The following is an 18,489-nucleotide window of genomic DNA, read 5'->3' as shown; positions in this document are numbered from 1 at the left end:
CTAAACTTATGTATAACCTTGTGTTTATTGTATTATTCCAACCGTTTCTACAGTTTCTTATTATACCCTTGCTGTGTGATTGCTCAGCGTCACTTTTTGCTACTGCCATAACCAAATTTCATCAGTGTTTGAGCCCATGTGATATCACGTAGCCAGACTAAGTTGAATTTTCTTCTTTATACAGGCAGGAGGGAGTCCTTTCAAATGGACTTTGAGGTGGGATTGTTTAGTTTGTATATAGTCCAGCTTTCAGACTACACAGTGATTTTCTCATTTTTCTGTCAGTGTTTGCCACCATGAACTCTTGATTTAGGGTCAAATAACACTCCAACTTATTTGAGGTTTAGTTGCTTCTTTTCGAATATGTCCTAATTTTTGTTTAAAATATAAGCAATACTAAGAATACACACATAAATACGAAGTCACTTGGCAATCTTTAGTCGTGTTAAATTGTGTTATGTGTTGGCACAGCTACTCAAACTCCACCCCGTCCTGTGTGTGACTTGCTGATTCCATGTTGTCCCTGCATGACAACTGTGTGTCTTAATCTCATTAACTGCTGTGTATTTGGAGCTTCTGACCTGGTTTACATTAACTCTTGAGGTTTATTATGGACTATATGTGTGATTATCCAGTTATAAGTGGGACTAAACCTTTTATCTGCTGTAGTTGGTCTCTGCTGGCAGTATTTCAGGTAAATCGTGTTTGTTTACCTTTATTAATCCAGTAAATATTGAGAATGCACGCAACAGACGGAACACCGGAAGTTGATCGCGCTGTGAACGTCTTTAGATAACATGATATTTAAGATTCATACCATGAGGCTATCTTTTTTCAATTTCCTAATCAATCAGACCCAGTCATACACAGTCGTTATTCTCAGCTTGGCAGATTTGTTGCTGCACGGCCATTTCACAAACAATACATCAAAATACTGTCTGTTCACTTCCTGTGAAAACTCTTCAAGCCTCTCAAGTCATTTAATCTGTTATCCATTCCGAAACTAAACACTTGGAAGCAGAGTTTAGTTATTCTGCTACACTGTAACAAACATCCACAACATATAGGACCTGTGCCAGCTCCGACCACCTTTAAATGAATTAACAAACTTTTGTGTTCTTCATTTGTTTTAACTGAATATTAAGTTAAGCAATTACTTTGGACCAGAGGCCAGCAGAGGGCCTGGGGCCTGTTTCACACCTGGACCACTGTGGTAAGGACTCTTTATATACCCTTTATATGTGGTACGTGCTCTACCCAACCATTTCTGTTGGTTATTTTAAGCCAATTACCAACAAATACAGCTTCAAAAGTCAAGTTACTACTAACCCACTTTAGAAGTTTCATCCCTTGCTTGCTTATTGAGGCCTGATAATAATGTCTTCAGACCACTCAACATGTTAACACACACACACACACACATTGATAGATAATGATTCTGGTTCATAAATACAGTGTCAGCATGTAAGCAATTGTTAAAACGGTAACATAACTGCTTTATAATGTTTAAAACAATTACTGTTGCTGTCCTTTTTGATCAATTTTGGGGTCATTTCAAAGAAATTTCAGATATGTTACCTTCTAATCATCACCTAATTACCATGAGATTCATGGACCTGTAAAATGAAGTGTTACCCAGTGCATTTAGGAGGAATCATATAAAGATTTTTATGCAAACTATGGAAGGGAAAACCTTTATTCTACTCTGTCCCTTTATTTATTCCTGTTTATCTTTTTTTCTTTTAAATTTCCAGTTTTGTATTTATTTATTTTGTATACTTTGTATTATTTTCAATACTGTCAGTTACAGAGAAATATCTATCTAGAATATACTAACATTAGCTACCATTATCCATAAAAACCTACTTGGTCATAGCAGACCAAGTAAGGCTTTAGCAGAAAAACCCCTGAGTGCTCTGAATTTAGCAAAGGTTTCCATTTATGCCTTACGAATTCAACTTTGGCTTTGTAAAAGAAACAGAAGTTATATTGCGTTTCTTTAAATATATCAAGCTGTATGTGTTAATAATGCCTTTAAGGCCTTATACAAAGTGAAATGTGATATGTAAATCAAAGCAAAGAGGTCGGTTTGTTGCATCAGTTACAGCTACCCACTTCTGCCCCCTACGTTTCACTGTTGCACAGGCCTCACTTCCCATTGTGAAAAAAGCTTTTAGTTCAGCCTGTATATTAGTTATATTCTAGATTTTATGATGAATTCTGTTGTGGTTGGTTTGTACAGTTGCAATTTTTTAAAACTGGGATATGATATTTATTACTAAAACATAGCTCATGAGCTATGAACCTGACCTGAGCTTCAGCCTGTCCTGCCAATCATTGAATGCATCCTTTCCTGTGTATGTTTTGTATATGCTCATGCTATATATTATTAATGATTTCTTACTTCTTCTCTTATAGCCTGCCCCTATAAGATCCTGAGATGAAATCACATGACGAGGGAGAGGGATAGAGAGAGAGAGAGAGACAGAGACAGAGGAGCTGTGAATGGGAGACGACAACGAGCTCAGACAGATACAAGGACACACACTCATGCTTCTCTCCCTTCGCTGTAGCATACATTACTCCAGCTGCAGTCATAACGATGCAAGAGGGGCTGATGGGAGGGAGGATAGCGGAGTGAGGCAGGCAGGGCGGGGCTGCTGAGTGACAGAGCGGGAGGCAGGAGAGCGAGGAGGAAGCTGCTCAACAGACGACCAAGAAACAGAGGGAGGAGGAAGAGAGAGAGAGAGAGAGATCCACAGGACGTGAGAGCCGGCACCAGAGGAGGGGGGGGGGGCTTCCAGACTGGATGGGCCCAGCGATGCCTTGATGGAGTATGGGCCAGGTTTTAGGATTCTCCCACTGCCGTGAGTCTGCTTTTGTTCTCCTGTTTCCATCTGTGTTTCCGTGTGGTAGGTCTGCATTTGTTTATCTCACTATTCCAGTTTAGCATCTTTTCTTGCTAACTGCTGTAAGCATCGTATGTGTTAGCTCAGCCCCCTCCCGACCTCCCTCCACGTCCTGCCTACTCTCCATTCCTCTCTTCTGCTCCTACCTTTAATAAACACATGGCTGACTAAATGGATGCAGTGCAGAAGGAGACCCTGTTGTTGTTCCCTCCCATCTGTTTGCAGATGTTTATGTTGTTGTGTGCTAAAAGGCTTTGCAGGCAGGAATGCAAGTTATTTCCCCCCTAAAATCTGCTTTTTATTTCATCTTTTTGTCCCAGTAGTCATCTGATACCCTATAGAGTTAAATGAAAGTGGTTTGCATGTGTTCATACGTGTGCAGAAGAGAATATGCTGCATTATTTACTCTGCCTGAGGTTGATTTATTAGCTAATGTCATGCTGGCTATCTAATGTAGTGGAGGCCTTTACTGCTGCCAGTTAAGCTCTGTAAGGAAATGAGTCTCTATTCACTGACCTTCTGTGTGCAACTAGAATTGTCACGTTCTTTTGATCTGAAATTGATATACACATAGTGTTATGTGTATATCAATGTTATGTTTGTATAGAGGTTAATATTTGTTGTCCAAAAAGTAGAAAAAACCCAGTGCACAGCAGTGCTTATCTTCTGGGTGCCAGCTGGTGCAGAGCAAACCAAAGTAAACCATGCAACAAAAATATATTCTAGCGCACACCAGGATAGGATTGACAGTATTTTATTACACTGAAAATAAAACAAAAAGGAGCGAACTTCGATCTGTGATATTATTGTTGTCTCTTAATATTTGTGGAATAAAACCAAAGATTTTAAAATGACTCATAACACTGCAGTGTTCTTAGGGCTTTAATGCTATTAATAATTTCACATAAGTACACCTACATTGACTGTTTTGCGAGGCACATGTGAGATGGTGGAAGAGGTGGGTTTACAGCATGTGAAAGCAGCAACAACACATTTATATTTCTGACACTATTTCGCTACGACATGTTTACTGGTAGGTTAACGTAAATTGTTGACTGTTTTCTTTCAGAGGAATATGGCTCTGTGGCATCCACTCCAGACTCAACGCCTCCCTGCACCGATGGTAATGAAGCAGACACGTGACACTTTGTCCATCCACTGAGAAATTCTCTCACACAGCACTTGAGAGATTCCTTGCTTCCTTCAAAGCCTTTCTTTTGAACTTAACATTAAAAGAATACAATCTGAACACCTCTCTCACCTCTAAAACACCAGCACTGAAGATCCACAGATAAACACAGGAGTACATTTTGATCACAGACACATTTTGGCAGAGTGATGTTTATGCATTTATCAAAGAGGGTTTCATTCACTTTAGATGTCACACCTTGTTCTCTCTGGCATCAAATGACACACCTGGCTGCCTTCATCTGACATATCTATTCATTAAAAGCAAAATCGCTCTCCCTCTATGTCACTGAACGAATATACACACTCTTAGCAGCAGCAATAAACTGCTAAGTGTTGTATTGTTTGTCTTCTCTTTCTCTGTCTAGTGTCTGTGTTTCTCTCGGTTGGGATGACCACATTTCTTTGTTTTGTCTCCGTTCAGGCGGAAATGAAGAGTCGGAGATGTGCGAGCTGCAAACAGCCAGGGAATGGTCTGATGATGAGGAGGGAGGAGATGGGGATCCAGATGATGACGAGGGATTGGCTTCGTCCCCGTCGATCTGGGGCACGCCGCGCCAGAACTCCTTCGAGCTGACTTTCTCTTACATTGCCATCGCTGAGCCCGAAGCAGTGGGAGCGTCGCGACACCTTCGCGACCGACGCAGGGCCGGCTCTCGCGGAAGTCGCACTCCTTTGATCCGCACGGACACCCTGGAAACACTGTTAGACTCCCCGGATGTAGACTGGGACCCTGAAGCCTTCCTCAGTCAAGAGGAAGAAGAGGAAACATCAGAGAGGAGAGAGCAGGAGAGGGGGGAGGCTAGGGCAGCGAGTGCAGCGTTGAGAAGGGAGCAGCACAGACAAACTGACACTATTACAATCCAGCCCTCTCCCCAAAGTCTAGACCCAGAAAGAGAGGAGCCCCTGAGCAGTCAGACCCAGAGTGTCCAGCCTCCCTCTCCGTCCCTCTCTTCCCAGCATCAGAGCCCCTCACAGATACTCCTGGGTGAGAAACAGAAGGGATGTGTGAAGAGGTTTTTTTATATATATATATATATATATATATATATATAGTGGAAGACTAAAAGATGCAGTGTCTGGGGATGCTCAAACACAAAGACTACTTTACCTAGCGATAGCTTCTCATAAAAACCTGAAGGCTATTTGCTCTAGTGACACGTAATCTCAAGTAGGCTGCAAAGTACAGTAGATGATTTGCGTTTATCTCCTTCCCTCAGACATCAACATGAACCCGTCTTTACAATTAACTGCATGGATGCACCTCTCACTTGGCAGACATTGGTTCTGGCTGCCAACATAGTAAAACATCCTGTCAGATATCTCCCAGATCAGTCGCCTGATTAAAAAAAAATAGCCCATGTAGCTGCAGGATTGTGTTAACATGTAGTTTAAATGGATGTTCACAATGGTCAGGAGTATTGACAGGTTTCATCATTTAAACCCAAGGTCACTGCTGGTTTGGCTCAGTTTATTCAGAGGATGCTTCCCAGATTTAAGTCCTGCTGATAATGCTTCCTAATTCCACCTACCTGTCTGCACTCATGAGTGTCAAACTGTGATATGGCAGAAGTTGGTTACATAGTCTGACTTATGATGATCTGAAATATGTTTTCCTGTGGCAGACCTGACTACAAGTGAATGGTGGCCAAAAGTCAGTGGGCTTCTATTCGGAAAAAGGATGTAGAGGCATTTTATGATCTCTGTTTGGGAGTGCAATAAATATTTAGGTGTCATGTCATCAGGATGTTCACATTTTCTAGTTCTTGAAGAAACTTGAAAAAACTGATCATAAAACTATGAAAAAAACTATGAAAAATCATCTGATGTGATTTTATTGGCTTGGTTTACATGTATAAGCAGCCCAGATTGTTCTTAAGTCCAGTATTCATTTAGATGTGAGATATATTGACTAACGCAAGGTGCTGAGTAGTCCAACCTATTTATTATTTCAAAGTGAAATAATTTATATTGACAAATCATTTTACTCTTAACATACCCATCATCAGACTCCTAATAGCTTATGGTGAAAAACTAAGACAAATCAAAGGTTTACAATATCAAATCAGCCTTAAATGATCAGACTCTTGCAACAGACATTATAGTTTGTTATGAATAACTTTAATTTTATTTACCAGAATGCTGTATCCTGAGTTTCTGTAAGAAAAGTTATAAATATGGAAAAAGAAAGGAACGTCTTGATCTAAATCTGCAAGCAAAACACACTAATTTAATATATTTTGTGGGTAGTTTGTGCTCTAACTGAGCATGTACCACAAGTTAGCAGTGATGTCATCATGATAGTGACATCATCTTCTGTTTCCTGGCAGCAGCAGCAGCCTCACCGACCCCCGAGCCAGAGTCTCCCATCACCAGGGAAACAATTTCTGTCAAGCTGCTCACATCTGTGCGACCCAGAGGCCCGGCATCCTCGTCGCCAGCTGCCATTGGTCTAAACTCTCAGGAACAGCTGGTCAGCGATCACTGGTTTTCAGCGCTTAACCTATCAGAGGACCCGACAGTATGCACCCTCATAGCAGGTACAAGATTCACATCTGTATCTTCGTATGTTCCCATTCTTCTGACCGCTGTCCCTCCCATCTCTGTCTCGTTGCTGAGCGAGATCCTTTCTTTGAGCTCGTTAATCAATACCTATATAAATAAAGAAAATATCAAATTTCGCTTTCAGCATGGACGTTCAAGAGCATGCAGATAATGATAGGACCCCCCCCCTCCCAGAGTCCTGGCTGTTCATTGTATCTCCATAGTAACCCTCTCTTGGGATTTCAGGAATGATTGGCTAATTGTGGGGAAAGCATTCCTGGCATTGGCTTACTTTTTGGACACCATCACTGCTGATGTCAGAGTGTATCACTGTTTGACACACACACATGCACACACAGAGAGACAGGTGTGTGTGTGTGTGTGTGTGTGTGTGTGTGTGTGTGTGCGCAGCTTCTTCATATGCAGGTTTGTGAGAGTTTGTTGGCATTTTAGGAGTGAGTGAGAAACAGAGAAAGGGAGAAAGAGAGAGCGAGAGATAACGTCCTGTCTTCCAGCTTGATGGCATTTTAAGTGGACCGTCAGTCAGAGTACAGCTTAGTCTTATTTTAGAGGATATGTTGGGGGGGGCGGTAAACCCTCAGACCGCTGATGAATGGGTGGTCAGGCTGATGACAGAGTTTAGGGTGTCCTGAATAAATAGCACACATGCATCTATTGGAGCATCATATTTCTTCTGGTTTTATTACTTGTTTTAAAGGCTGCATATCAAACCTTGATGCTTTATTTGGCAACTGAAATTTGTCTCTAGCACCGAGTATCGACACTTATTCGCTGATCAAACGGTTTCTGAATATAGTTCATATTCTTGTAAAACTGATTGTATGTAGAAAACATTACAAAAACGTATTTTGTTAAATGAAAAAGTGTTTTTTAGGTATACAAAAAAATGCCGTTTTGCCATTGGCATCAAGACTTACATATCATATTGCCACTTATATAAAACAATTAAATGTTACCAAACCCTAATTGTTGGACTACACAAGGGATTTGTGCTTTAACTTAAATACATGTGTTTTGGCAAGTGAACTAAAATCTATTTATTAGCAGTAGTAGTGGTACAGAAAGATCTGGCTCGGAGACATACCAGAAAATAAAACCCGGTTCTCCTGTTTCAGGTGTTAGATGGCACACGAATATGAACACAACTATATATAACTTCGTCTGAGTTCAAAGGAATAGCATAAATACTGCTTCAGAATCAACTTTTACTGTAAAGAAGAAAGTCTAGTGATTTTTAGAGTATCGTGTGATTGTGTTCATCTTTCTACGTGTGAAACTCTTGGAGTCTTGTAGAGTGGTGGGCGGTGCGGCGAACAAGATTATTTTGGGCTGTCAGGCCTTTGGACTGCTGAGCGAGCAGGAGGTTGCCAAAAACAGCTCGGAGGGGCGAGGGGAGCACAGCGGGACACAGAGAGGGACAGAGGGTGTGAGGGGAAACACTGGAGTGGCAACCAAAATGGCCAGCAAAGGTAAGACCTTGGGCTTAAAGCTAAAAGAGGATAATTTAAGACAGTTCACCTATGCAGATGATGTTTAGGTATTTGCTTACAGTCGTGAACTGACAGTCAGCGACTTCAAAGAGCCGTGTTTGATTTCAGCAAGAAGAGTGAAGTGTGAAGGGGTGGAAACCACTTATAGTCTTTAGTGGTGGACTGTTGGGGTTTGTGACTTCGGTGTAGTGGTGAATAAAGCCGGACTATCAGGGGACTGAAGGTGGGAATTGAGCGGATTTCTTGCTTCTCTTTGATCTTCTTACAAGCAGAGTGTCTGGAGACGGCAGCTTCTGTCAGCTAGAGTGTGTTTGGCTTTTAACTGATGAACTGTTCAGATGTAGCAGGGTAGTCTCTGTATCAGTGGCCTCAATTTGAATTATCAGCCATTCAAATGAGTATTAACTGTCCTGTTGTGGCAGGCAGGGGGTCATTTACATTTTAGTATTTCCTCTTTGGGCTGGCGCGAGCAGAGACATTTAAGACTGTAGTAGCTACTATGAGATTTCCTGGACACATGTGATTAAAGCTGGTGTTACTGGATTCAAATGAAATGGATGTTGATGTTAAAATGAGATGACCTCAGGCTGTTTGGCATTAAGTGTCAGTGTGACAAGTGATTCATTTTCTTATTGGTTAAGTGGCTGGTTAGTCAATTGCTTGATTTGATTGCTGATTTCCCCCATGCAATCACTCCTTCAGTTCTCATTTAAATAATAAGTAACTGAAACCATTAGTGCACATATCAAAATTCCCCTGGTTTGGATTGCGTTATTGTGACAATGTCCTAAAAGTTGAAGTGTGGTGGAGAGTGGATGCAGCTGAGTAATAATTGCCTCCTGATTAGACATGATTACTACTTACTGATTACTCGTATATAAGTATATTATTGTCAGTACAGTACATTTGGATATGGATGGCAATAGAAAGAAAAACTATTTGAAAAGTCTGAAGTCCCAACCTAAGGGCATCTAAAGGCTGCCATGTTTATTACACCCAACAATAAAGTGGTAGAGAATATAAAATGCAGGTTTTCCCACAAGCCAGTTTATCTGTGAAAGCTTGCTTGCTTTCTTAGTGAACATTAAATGAGAAGATTGATACCACTCTCATGGCTGTCCATTAAATATAAAACTGGAGAGAGCCAGTTAGCTTAGCTTAGCTTAGCATAAAGACTTTGTATGAAGATTAGAAAAAAACCTACCTATGAGCACCAATAAAACACACTAACATGTTATCATGTTTGTTTAATTTGTACAAAAAACTGTGTAAATGGGGACAGGAAATGCCAGACACCTGGTGGCGACTCCAGAAAGTCGCTGCACACACGGTGGGCGGAGCATTCAGAGATCCAGAATTTCTCAATGAAGGAGTAGATGTGAGGAAACCATGTTAAACAAGATATTAATCATTTTTGCATACATAAAAATGTGTCTGGGTTGGTACTTTAAAACCTTTACAATGAAAAAAAATGAAGTAGATGTCTCATATCGTACATGCCTTCTGCAGTGCAGTTGCATATTTGCAGCAAAGTGTGGATACTTGTATAGTACAGTACAGTGCCCATGCTTTTTATTTTAATGTTTAGTGTAGATGTTGTGCATAGATTAAATGCTTTCAGTACTCCAGTGCTGGTTTATTTCCATTGTTCTGATTGAATTTGTTGCCTACTCTGACACCATGTGCTGAGTAGCCCTGTCTCAGAATGACAGCAACACAAACAAACACATTGGACAGGTGTGTTCCAGGGGCATCATGGGTATTAATTGTGTGCAGTGATGCTTATAAATAAACCACCTGCTGTCATTGCACTCTGTTCAAAGAGGCTTCCCTTTATTCTAATGCTGAGGCTTAGCCTTTCTCTGACTGACAAGCCCAAAGAGCTGTGCTTGTCTGACAGTGCTGCACCATACAACATACCCTGTAATTACACAACACTACGGGCTGTGTGCGACACTGTTTAGTTTTATGGTTGTACACTTTTTGTAATGCTACATGGTCATTCATACATCGTTACGTAAAGAGAGAAATGTGGTGAATTCAAGCTAGATACTGTACTGAAGTTATCCACTCTTGTAAAACACAGCTCTATGGACGCCTCAGTCTCCACGGCAGCTGTTGCTGGGTGACAGAGACGGACGGCAATGGGGTGTGGAAAAGGGCCTGATGACGGCCTGATGTCTTTCGGCAGGTGCTGTAAAAGGCTGCATTTAAATTCTGCTCGACCGCTTGTCTCCCTCTTTCATCTGAGGGCTAAATTTAGCCCAAGCCGGAGCCTGACATGTCTTCGTAGCTGCTATGTTTTTTCTCATGCTGGAGGCTGGAAATCCCTCTCTGCCTCATGTCTCCCCCTTCCTCTTCTCTGGCTTCTCTGGCCTCTCTGGCCTCTCCTCCCCTTCCTATCACTGTGTCGGAACTACTGTATCTTCCTGCCACTCTTCCTCTCCCTAGTTCCCCTAAAAAAGTGAAAGACCATTTGAAAGGGCTAGAGGCTGAGTGATGTTGCTGCAGCTGCTGTGTGAAAACCAGGAAGGATGCAGTAACTCACAATGCTGTCAGCTGTTAGTAGAAAAACTCCTTGAAAATCCATAAACCGGCTTCTTTATTATTTGACACACATCTGACTTGAGCATTTCTGGGGCTGTTTTATATAAGTTTGGTAACTGTTACAGTATCAGCGGTATGTAAATAATTCTCTAGATTGTTTCAGGACCTCTGAATCGCTGTAAATCTAATTTGTTCATTCATTCAAATTCAGTTATTCAAATTCAAATGTCTGATTATCAGTCTATACTTTATTAACAGCCACCTGTATATTTCCCCATAGGTTTTCTACTCCGTACTTTATTTCCTCACCTTCTCCCCCTTCACTTTTCTTGTCTTTCAGTGATGGACCTGATCTACTGGAAGGACACAGAGCGGACAGGCATGGTGCTAACAGGGTTAGTAGTTGGCCTGCTGTCCCTGTTCCAGCTCAGCATCATAACTGTGGTCTCCACAGTCTCCCTGGCTGTCATGTGCTTCACCATCTCAGTGCGCATCTACTACCAACTCCTCTACATCCTCAACTGGGGCGATGGACAACACCCCTTCAAGTAAGAGTGACAAACAATAAACAACAATAAATGTTTTTCAAAGCAATAAATATAATAATATATACAATTTATATTTTCTTTCTTTGATTACACATATTTCCTGCCTTTTATTCACCTATTGTCTACTGTACTTACATCCAATAATAAATATTTAGTGGTTCTAATTATGGTTATTTATTGTTGGGGTGTTTCTATCAGCATAGCCAACTGAAGTACTCTGTAAATTATTAATGAGTGATAGCCCTTCCTTTTTATGAAATGACAACTGCACTGACTAAATTGATTGTTTTGACCAATGGACAAGAGTGACAGGAAGAGATTTATATTTGGGCTTGAGGGATTTCAGCCAAAAAACACGAACCACAGTGTCATTTAACATAATAAAAACATAATTTACTTAACAGTAAAGGGAGGATGACTGTGGGAAATACTACAGAGAGAGTCATAAGAGTAAATGTTTTTGTTTATTTTCAGTCCTTTTGAGCTTCCTTTTTTGTTGTCTCATTTCCTCTCAGGTCATACTTGGACCTGGACATCAGTTTCAGTGGCGAGGAGGCCGATCTCTATATGCAGAAAGCAATCGTCATGACTCTGTCTGCTGTCGAATCTCTGAAGGGACTCTTTTTTGTTGGAAACCTCTTTGAGTCACTTAAGGTGAGCAAAGCTAGCAAATTAAGTTTGTCTTACTTACGTTGTGTGTGTGTGTGTGTGCGTGCGCGTGTGTTGTATGTGTGTGTGCTGTTCAGTCTCGTACTCTCTTAATGACCTGTTCTCAAAGATTTGCTTCATCCTGTCCAGATTCTCTCTCCCTCATTAACCCAGCCGTTAGTCCGTCTCTACAGCCTTTCATTTAGCTCCTCTGTCATCTTCATCCCAGTTCCCTCCATCACTGGAGATGACAGTATCGCCATGCCAACCGTCTCTCATTATGCTAACTCGGAGCTGAAGGCTCTGGTCCTAATTTAGGGCAATATCACTGACGGCAACTGTCAGCCTCAATGACATATTTTTGGTAATCATGTGGAAAGCAATCAGTCCCTTCGGTAAAAATCCTTTCAAAAGAATTTGAATTGGTACTAACAGTATAAATAGGAGGTGGTCTGGCTTGCTTTTCTTATCTGTGCTTTTTATCGAGCTTCTGGGTACGCCTCTCTTGCTAGCAGAGCCAAAGCATTATGTTAATGATTATCAAGCCTAAATAAATCTTCCAGTATCACACATGTACTGAGGCACAGTCTATATACAGTATATTCACTTAAACAGTGCTTGAATGACTTTAGGTTCAGGTAGTTTCTCTGGAAGCTAATTTATAAGGTACTGTCATTTTGAAATAGCCTATGATGACACCAAAACAGTGGCTGTAGCTCAGGCAGTAAAGCGTGGTTAATCATAGTATCATTTGATCCATCTCCAGTTCCTCGTGTCCACATATTGAAATAGACAAACTGAACCCCAAATTGGACAAAACAAATGTTGAAGGACATCCAGCATGTTTTAATTATAGTACACACAAAGAGTCTTTGCTAAAGTAAATAATACTTTATGTATGTGATATTTATGTGCACAATAGTAATGGTAGTTACATAATACACAGTTGTCAATATCAGTGTCAATAGAAACCATTTCTCTTCACACTAATTTACAAAAAAAAGTCAGGACTGGTATGACTAGTGTTTTGTTCATTCATTGCAATGTCAGGTATCATTTTAACAGTATATCTATGTAAATCTTTCTGAACATTTCTAAACATCTTTAGTGCTGTTTAAAGGTGTTCTAATATTTATAAAAACTGGTTTTCAGTTGACAGTGCAAATGGTAAAAACAGGCAAACCCCAGAAGGAGCCTCCTATGTTCAAAAAACCCCTGCAAAAATAAATTACAATGCATATATTAATATTTAGAAATTCTACTTTTGAATTAATTTGTGCTCATTTCCTTCAGTGACAATTATGGAATGTAAGCATTGCATTGCATTTTACTACACATCAGTAACAACCATCAGTGTTAGAGCATAGTAGGTAGACTTCACTGGTAGTAAAATAAAATATAAAATAAAATATAAAATACTTTATTTGTATCAGTATCAGCTGAAATATAATGTCAGCATGTCAGCAAAACATCAGTTCAGTTCATCCCTAATATAATTATTCCATTTCAGTAATTAACAGCAGCAGTTTGTGACCAGACAGACTTAACACATTTACAGTAAATGCTAAGTCAGTATGATCTGACTGAGCCCCTAAACCCAGAGGACCCCATAGTCTCAACCCTGACCTGGCCGGTATGTGACATGACACACGGGAGGAGGTACGAGACGCCCGGGATAAGCTGGATTCTCTTTCCATCTGAGACAGGGGTGTCCCATATCAGGGCAACACTGGATCCCACGCAGCGGTGCTGTTAAGTGCTGTGACACTGTGAGATATAAGGGGAGCACGGAGACCCATATTGGGAGTCTCGCACTCGGTGCTCTTTCTTTTCTCTTGCTTTATTGAGTCGTGTGATAGATAGCCACAATAAAACGTTGCAGGGAATTATGCAGTATTGCAGCATGATTTACTGCTTCTTAAAGGAATACAATTAAATACACATGAAGCAGAGCTGGAGGGTTTTTATAGTCATCTGCACGCATTGTTGATGAATTTAACTGACTCTACGCTGCTGTTCCTCTCTTTCTTTTTCTCTTGGTTTTAGCTCCTGGTTCTGTTGTACCTTGTGACGTACCTGGGAGACCTGTGCAATGGCCTTACTCTGCTCATCATCAGTAAGAAACAGACATCACCCGCTGTAAATATGGAATCTATTAACATACTGGTATCTGTCACATTAACTACTCTACTTTTCCGTCTTCTTTCTTCTCCAGGTGTGATCGCTGTCTTTTCTCTGCCACTTTTCTACAGACAACGCCAGGTAATAACTCTCTTAATTAATACTTATTACTGTCATTTTTGCTGGTCCTTCATTTCCATATCCATAAACATATCTTTTTCTGTTATTTCACAGGAGCAGGTGGACACCTACATTGCAAAAATCCAGGCCAACTTTGACAACATCAAGGACACGTGAGTATGCCGCCATCTTGTGGCACAAAGTTGCCATCAACACAGGTCTACTGGTATTTTGCTACTGAGGCAGTTAGTGTGGTGGCCCTGAGGGTTCAACGCACTGCAAGTTAAGAAAACACATGCAAACAGACAAAACACAATCAAATTAGGAGAAAATGCTTGGCAACACATGCAGAGTAGGAAAATACAACCAAATACAGAAATTCTGCAAGTAGCACAGACAGCAACGGAAACTGTTTTCAGGGGACACCAGAAAGTGATGAACACGGCTGGGAAAGGTTTTCCAGTACCACTTATGGATAGCAGCCTTCAGTAACTTAAAGAATCACAAACCATGGCGAAATACGTCCCAGCCGGGTGACAACCGTGTAGTGTTTTGGCTTAAATAATATTTTCAATATATAGTCATAGACTTCAATTTCTTTGTGTTTGTAGGTTATTGTTGGTTATAGAAATAGTTTATGGGCTCATTCCCGTCAGCAACTGGACTTTTGGACTGCCTGGAGATAGTATTAGGATAATTGTTGGGTTAAGTGTTCCATTGGCTGTAGCTAACCTATAATCCGGTTAGTGGGCAGAAAAAACAACGTAGATGTTAGGATTGACCCTAAATTTGTTGACCTGGACAAATATTCTATTTCTGTTGCACAGCTTTCAAAGACTTGCCCATGGTGGTGGCCCTCCTCCTGACCCAACTCCCGGTGGCGCCAAACCCAAAGGCCAGTAAACGCTGATGGAGAAGAACTTAAAGAAAAGCTCCCCAGAGTTACAGGCTGTCACTCAGATGTCTTACCCAGCAGTCAGTGCTCCAGAGAAACGGAGCTCCAGAGACTGGGGAAGGGAAGGGAGGTTACTTAATAAATGGACAATGATGAGGATCACGCATGGTACTTTATACTCTAACTGTATCTAAGTTATGGGGTCAGAGGTTGGGGTTTTGGGTTAAAACTTAATCAAGGTGAAATCAAGGTGTATGAATCCTGGATGAGACTCTTGCTGCTGGCGTCAGAGGTGGAAAGATTCAACGACACAGCTCGTCACACGTGACCATCCTTGGAAATACTGTTTTTAATATATAAAAATGACTCAAGAAGTGTCTTAGATTGTTGAGAGCTATAGTCCAAATGATGTACTAAGACCAGGAAGCTTCCACACCGACAGCTACTCACCCGAGGAAAAGGGAAGTCAGTTGTTAAGGTGATTTAAGTGAGGGGACAAATACAGGGGGTCATCATTATTCATGGCAACATAAAAAAAAAATGGCAATTAAGGATGCATGTGTCAGCGCATTTACTTTTCTGGCTGCATTTTCATTCTCATGACAGTTTATCTGGATGTATGCGCGTGTGAGTTTGTTTGTGTGTGTGTGTGTGTATGTGTGTAATTCCTGACATACAGCTCGCTGAAATGAAACCTAAAAGCAATTAAAGTCACATTTCTTCTATCTTTATTTCGCAAAACTTTCTGTTTCTTCTCGTCCACATATACTTTCACTCACACAGCTCATTTGTTTGAGTTTTTATTTTTTTTATTTTATTGCTGGTCATATTTTCTCATGTTACTTCATTGCCTTTAACACTGGGTGTTGCTTTTCCTCGTTCACTGATGTAAACGGGAAGTTGAAAACAGAATATTCAGAGAGATAGAGATGGATTCCTCTGTTACGAGTTCAATAGTAAAGATGTATCATAGATGGAATGAAATCACTTGACAGGAAGCAGACAGGAAGCATCGGTGGTGCTTAAGGTGTCAGTGTTAATTTTGGGATGGAATGGATCGATGATACAAAAAGTGCTCTCAGATAAATATCCTCTCCTTAATGCGATGTGAGGGAATGTGGGCGTGAAATACAGCAGGTGCCTTTCTAACTGCAGGTTATAGTGCATGATCTGATTCACAGTGCTTACAACTGCTGGCAACAGCTGACAGCAACTTCTCCCATAACAAACCACTTCTCATTATCGGACCATTGCCTTCCTGAGAATGGTGTTTTGTACGTGTATAATACTTGTGTGATAGTACATGTGTGCCATGACAAGGTATCTTATTCAGAATTGTAAGTAGATCCATTTTAGGAATAAAAGTATTCAGGATTCTCTGCAGCTCATGTCCACATTTCCCTTTAGCGCTTGCTTTTAAACCTCCCACCAAAATGTGTCTGTTCCTTTGCCTTATTATCGCATAATATACCCGTGTGCTGCACTGAAGGCATTGTTATGTTAACAGACATGATCCATGAAACCCAGTCATGATGGTCATTAGCCTTAGACATCATGTGCTGCTTAGTATTGGACCTACAGTAGTTGCACACACACTGGCCTCCTGTAGCAGTTTTCTGTACTACTGCAAATGTCTTTTATTCCAAGAGAAACTTCAGCAAAAAGAATGGCGATAACACTGAAATTAAAGGTACTCATTTCCTTACCTATATCCACACAGCTTGGCATATAAATAAAAAGGTTAATTTACCAAAATCTGTCTTGCCAAACTATATTGAAATAAAACTGCTGTTAAACTAGTCAAACTCATCGTTTTTCGTAGAACTGTCTCACTAACTCTAGACTACCACATGCTTATGTTTTATATTTGCTGTGTGGATGAAAGATAGAATCAGTCAAAACAGGAAAGTAACTAGTAAGTAGTCCGTCTAGTTACGTGCATTATAGTAGTACACTGATAATTTTGTATTCTTGAAAATAACTAGAGTTTTAATCTTGGAAAAATAAACACGCTGAAACAATAAAACAAGTGTGAGGTTTTTTTTACACACTGCAGATAGATTCATGAGAGATGTTAGAGACTGGACAGAAATACTTAGACCTTATTATAATTGAATTCCCAACATAAAGGTAAATTGACTTTTTGTAGAGGCTGTAACATGGGCCCCACATTTATATAAATTGTACTTACAGGGTCCCCACAATGGATTATCAGTGGGGACCCACAGAGATATCTGTATGGGTTCATATACATTATTGTCAGACTAAAAACTGTACATAAACTGTAGGGATATCATATTAATTGGTATGTTGTAGTTACAGATGTTTCTGTAGCTTGGTACCCTGTTTGTTTCTGATCCATCCAGGGTTGGTTATTCTATTTTACCTGCAGGACCAATCTGATTTAAAGTATGTGCATTTACCAGTGGTGGAATGTAATTTAGTGCATTTATTCAAGTACTGTACCTTAGTACAAATTTGAAGTTCTTCTCCTCTTCATGCCATTTTATACTTTATATTATATTTCAGAGGACAATATTGAAGTTTGTGCATTTATCTGGCAGCTTTAGTTAAGATATTCTAATTTATAAAGATGTTTGCATATAGAACATATGAACAACGTATAACATTTAATATTATGTTATAAATTAAAATCCTGCATCAAAACAATTAGCTGATTTGAACTGATTAGTTGCAACTAATAACATAATGGTTGTTGGTCAAATGTGAGGATTTACTGCTTCTCCTTTATTTCATTCATTTTCATTTACTTTTCAATAAATTTGTGGATGAGGACTATTGGCTGGACCAAACAAACATTGTGAAAGTGTCACTATTTTCTCATATTATACAAAGCAGGCAATCAATCGATTACTTGATAAAAAAATTTAGAGTCTTAATCAATTCAACCTCAACCAACTACAACATTAAAAATTCTGCTTTTATGTTAATTCATTAGTAATGATAATCTAATAATATAGTAGAATAACAATCAGAAGAGACATTTTTCTGCATTGAGTAGACTGCTTTTACTTTTACTTCTTAACATGTTCCTGATTACCTTCTTAATTCGGTATCATTTTCAGTTCCGCAAGACTTCTTTTACAGTGTGGTTCTAGTACTTTTACTTCAGTAAAGGATCTGAGTACTTCCTCCACCACTGGCATTTGAATTGGGGCCCCTTCATATGTTCCGCTTGCCTTGAGAGTCTTCAGGTATGTCAGTTTTTTTGCTCTTGCATTTAACCACAAGGAGGCGACATAAGTCAAAACATTACTTCCATTCCAGTTTTTCAAGTGTGTCTGACAGGACTAGGACACAGAATCCCCTCAGCCACTGGACAGTTTGAAAAACTACCCAATCAGAGGGAAAGTTACTTTTGAATCAGTCCATTTCTTATTCAAACTGAGATAAATGTTGCTCTTGTGCTGTACTGCAGCTACAGTCTGTGGCCACTG

General features: G+C 40.1%; 1 protein-coding gene across 3 annotated transcripts; it reads left to right on the top strand.

Moving 5' to 3' along the window:
- Nucleotides 1-545: 545 nt before the first annotated feature.
- Nucleotides 546-15,762, top strand: rtn2a (reticulon 2a). Of its 3 annotated transcripts, XM_051396931.1 has the most exons (12): nt 546-694; nt 1,146-1,213; nt 2,419-2,867; nt 3,979-4,032; nt 4,522-5,085; nt 6,428-6,637; nt 11,040-11,247; nt 11,763-11,901; nt 13,942-14,011; nt 14,111-14,157; nt 14,251-14,309; nt 14,964-15,762. In XM_051396931.1, the coding sequence occupies exons 3-12, from the start codon at nt 2,837-2,839 to the stop codon at nt 15,037-15,039; spliced, it is 1,458 nt and encodes a 485-aa protein (XP_051252891.1). In that variant the 5' UTR covers nt 546-694; nt 1,146-1,213; nt 2,419-2,836; the 3' UTR covers nt 15,040-15,762. The 3 variants fall into 3 exon arrangements, with proteins under 3 accessions (XP_051252891.1, XP_051252892.1, XP_051252893.1); XM_051396932.1 differs by lacking the exons at nt 546-694; nt 1,146-1,213; nt 2,419-2,867; ... (1 more) ...; nt 4,522-5,085; nt 6,428-6,637 and adding an exon at nt 8,002-8,131; XM_051396933.1 differs by lacking the exons at nt 546-694; nt 1,146-1,213; nt 2,419-2,867; ... (1 more) ...; nt 4,522-5,085; nt 6,428-6,637 and adding an exon at nt 8,276-8,375.
- The last annotated feature ends 2,727 nt before the right edge of the window (nt 15,763-18,489 follow it).

The sequence above is a fragment of the Dicentrarchus labrax genome, unplaced genomic scaffold (genome assembly GCF_905237075.1).
Source record: "Dicentrarchus labrax unplaced genomic scaffold, dlabrax2021, whole genome shotgun sequence".
Lineage (NCBI taxonomy): Eukaryota > Metazoa > Chordata > Actinopteri > Moronidae > Dicentrarchus > Dicentrarchus labrax.
This window is presented reverse-complemented; position numbering and strand designations above follow the sequence as displayed.

Coding starts and splice junctions, on each gene's coding strand:
- rtn2a (XM_051396931.1), top strand. CDS start 2,837: ATGGGCCAGGTTTTAGGATTCTCCCACTGCC. Junction 2,868..3,978: donor TTTAGGATTCTCCCACTGCC/GTGAGTCTGCTT, acceptor GTTTTCTTTCAG/AGGAATATGGCTCTGTGGCA. Junction 14,310..14,963: donor TTTGACAACATCAAGGACAC/GTGAGTATGCCG, acceptor TCTGTTGCACAG/CTTTCAAAGACTTGCCCATG.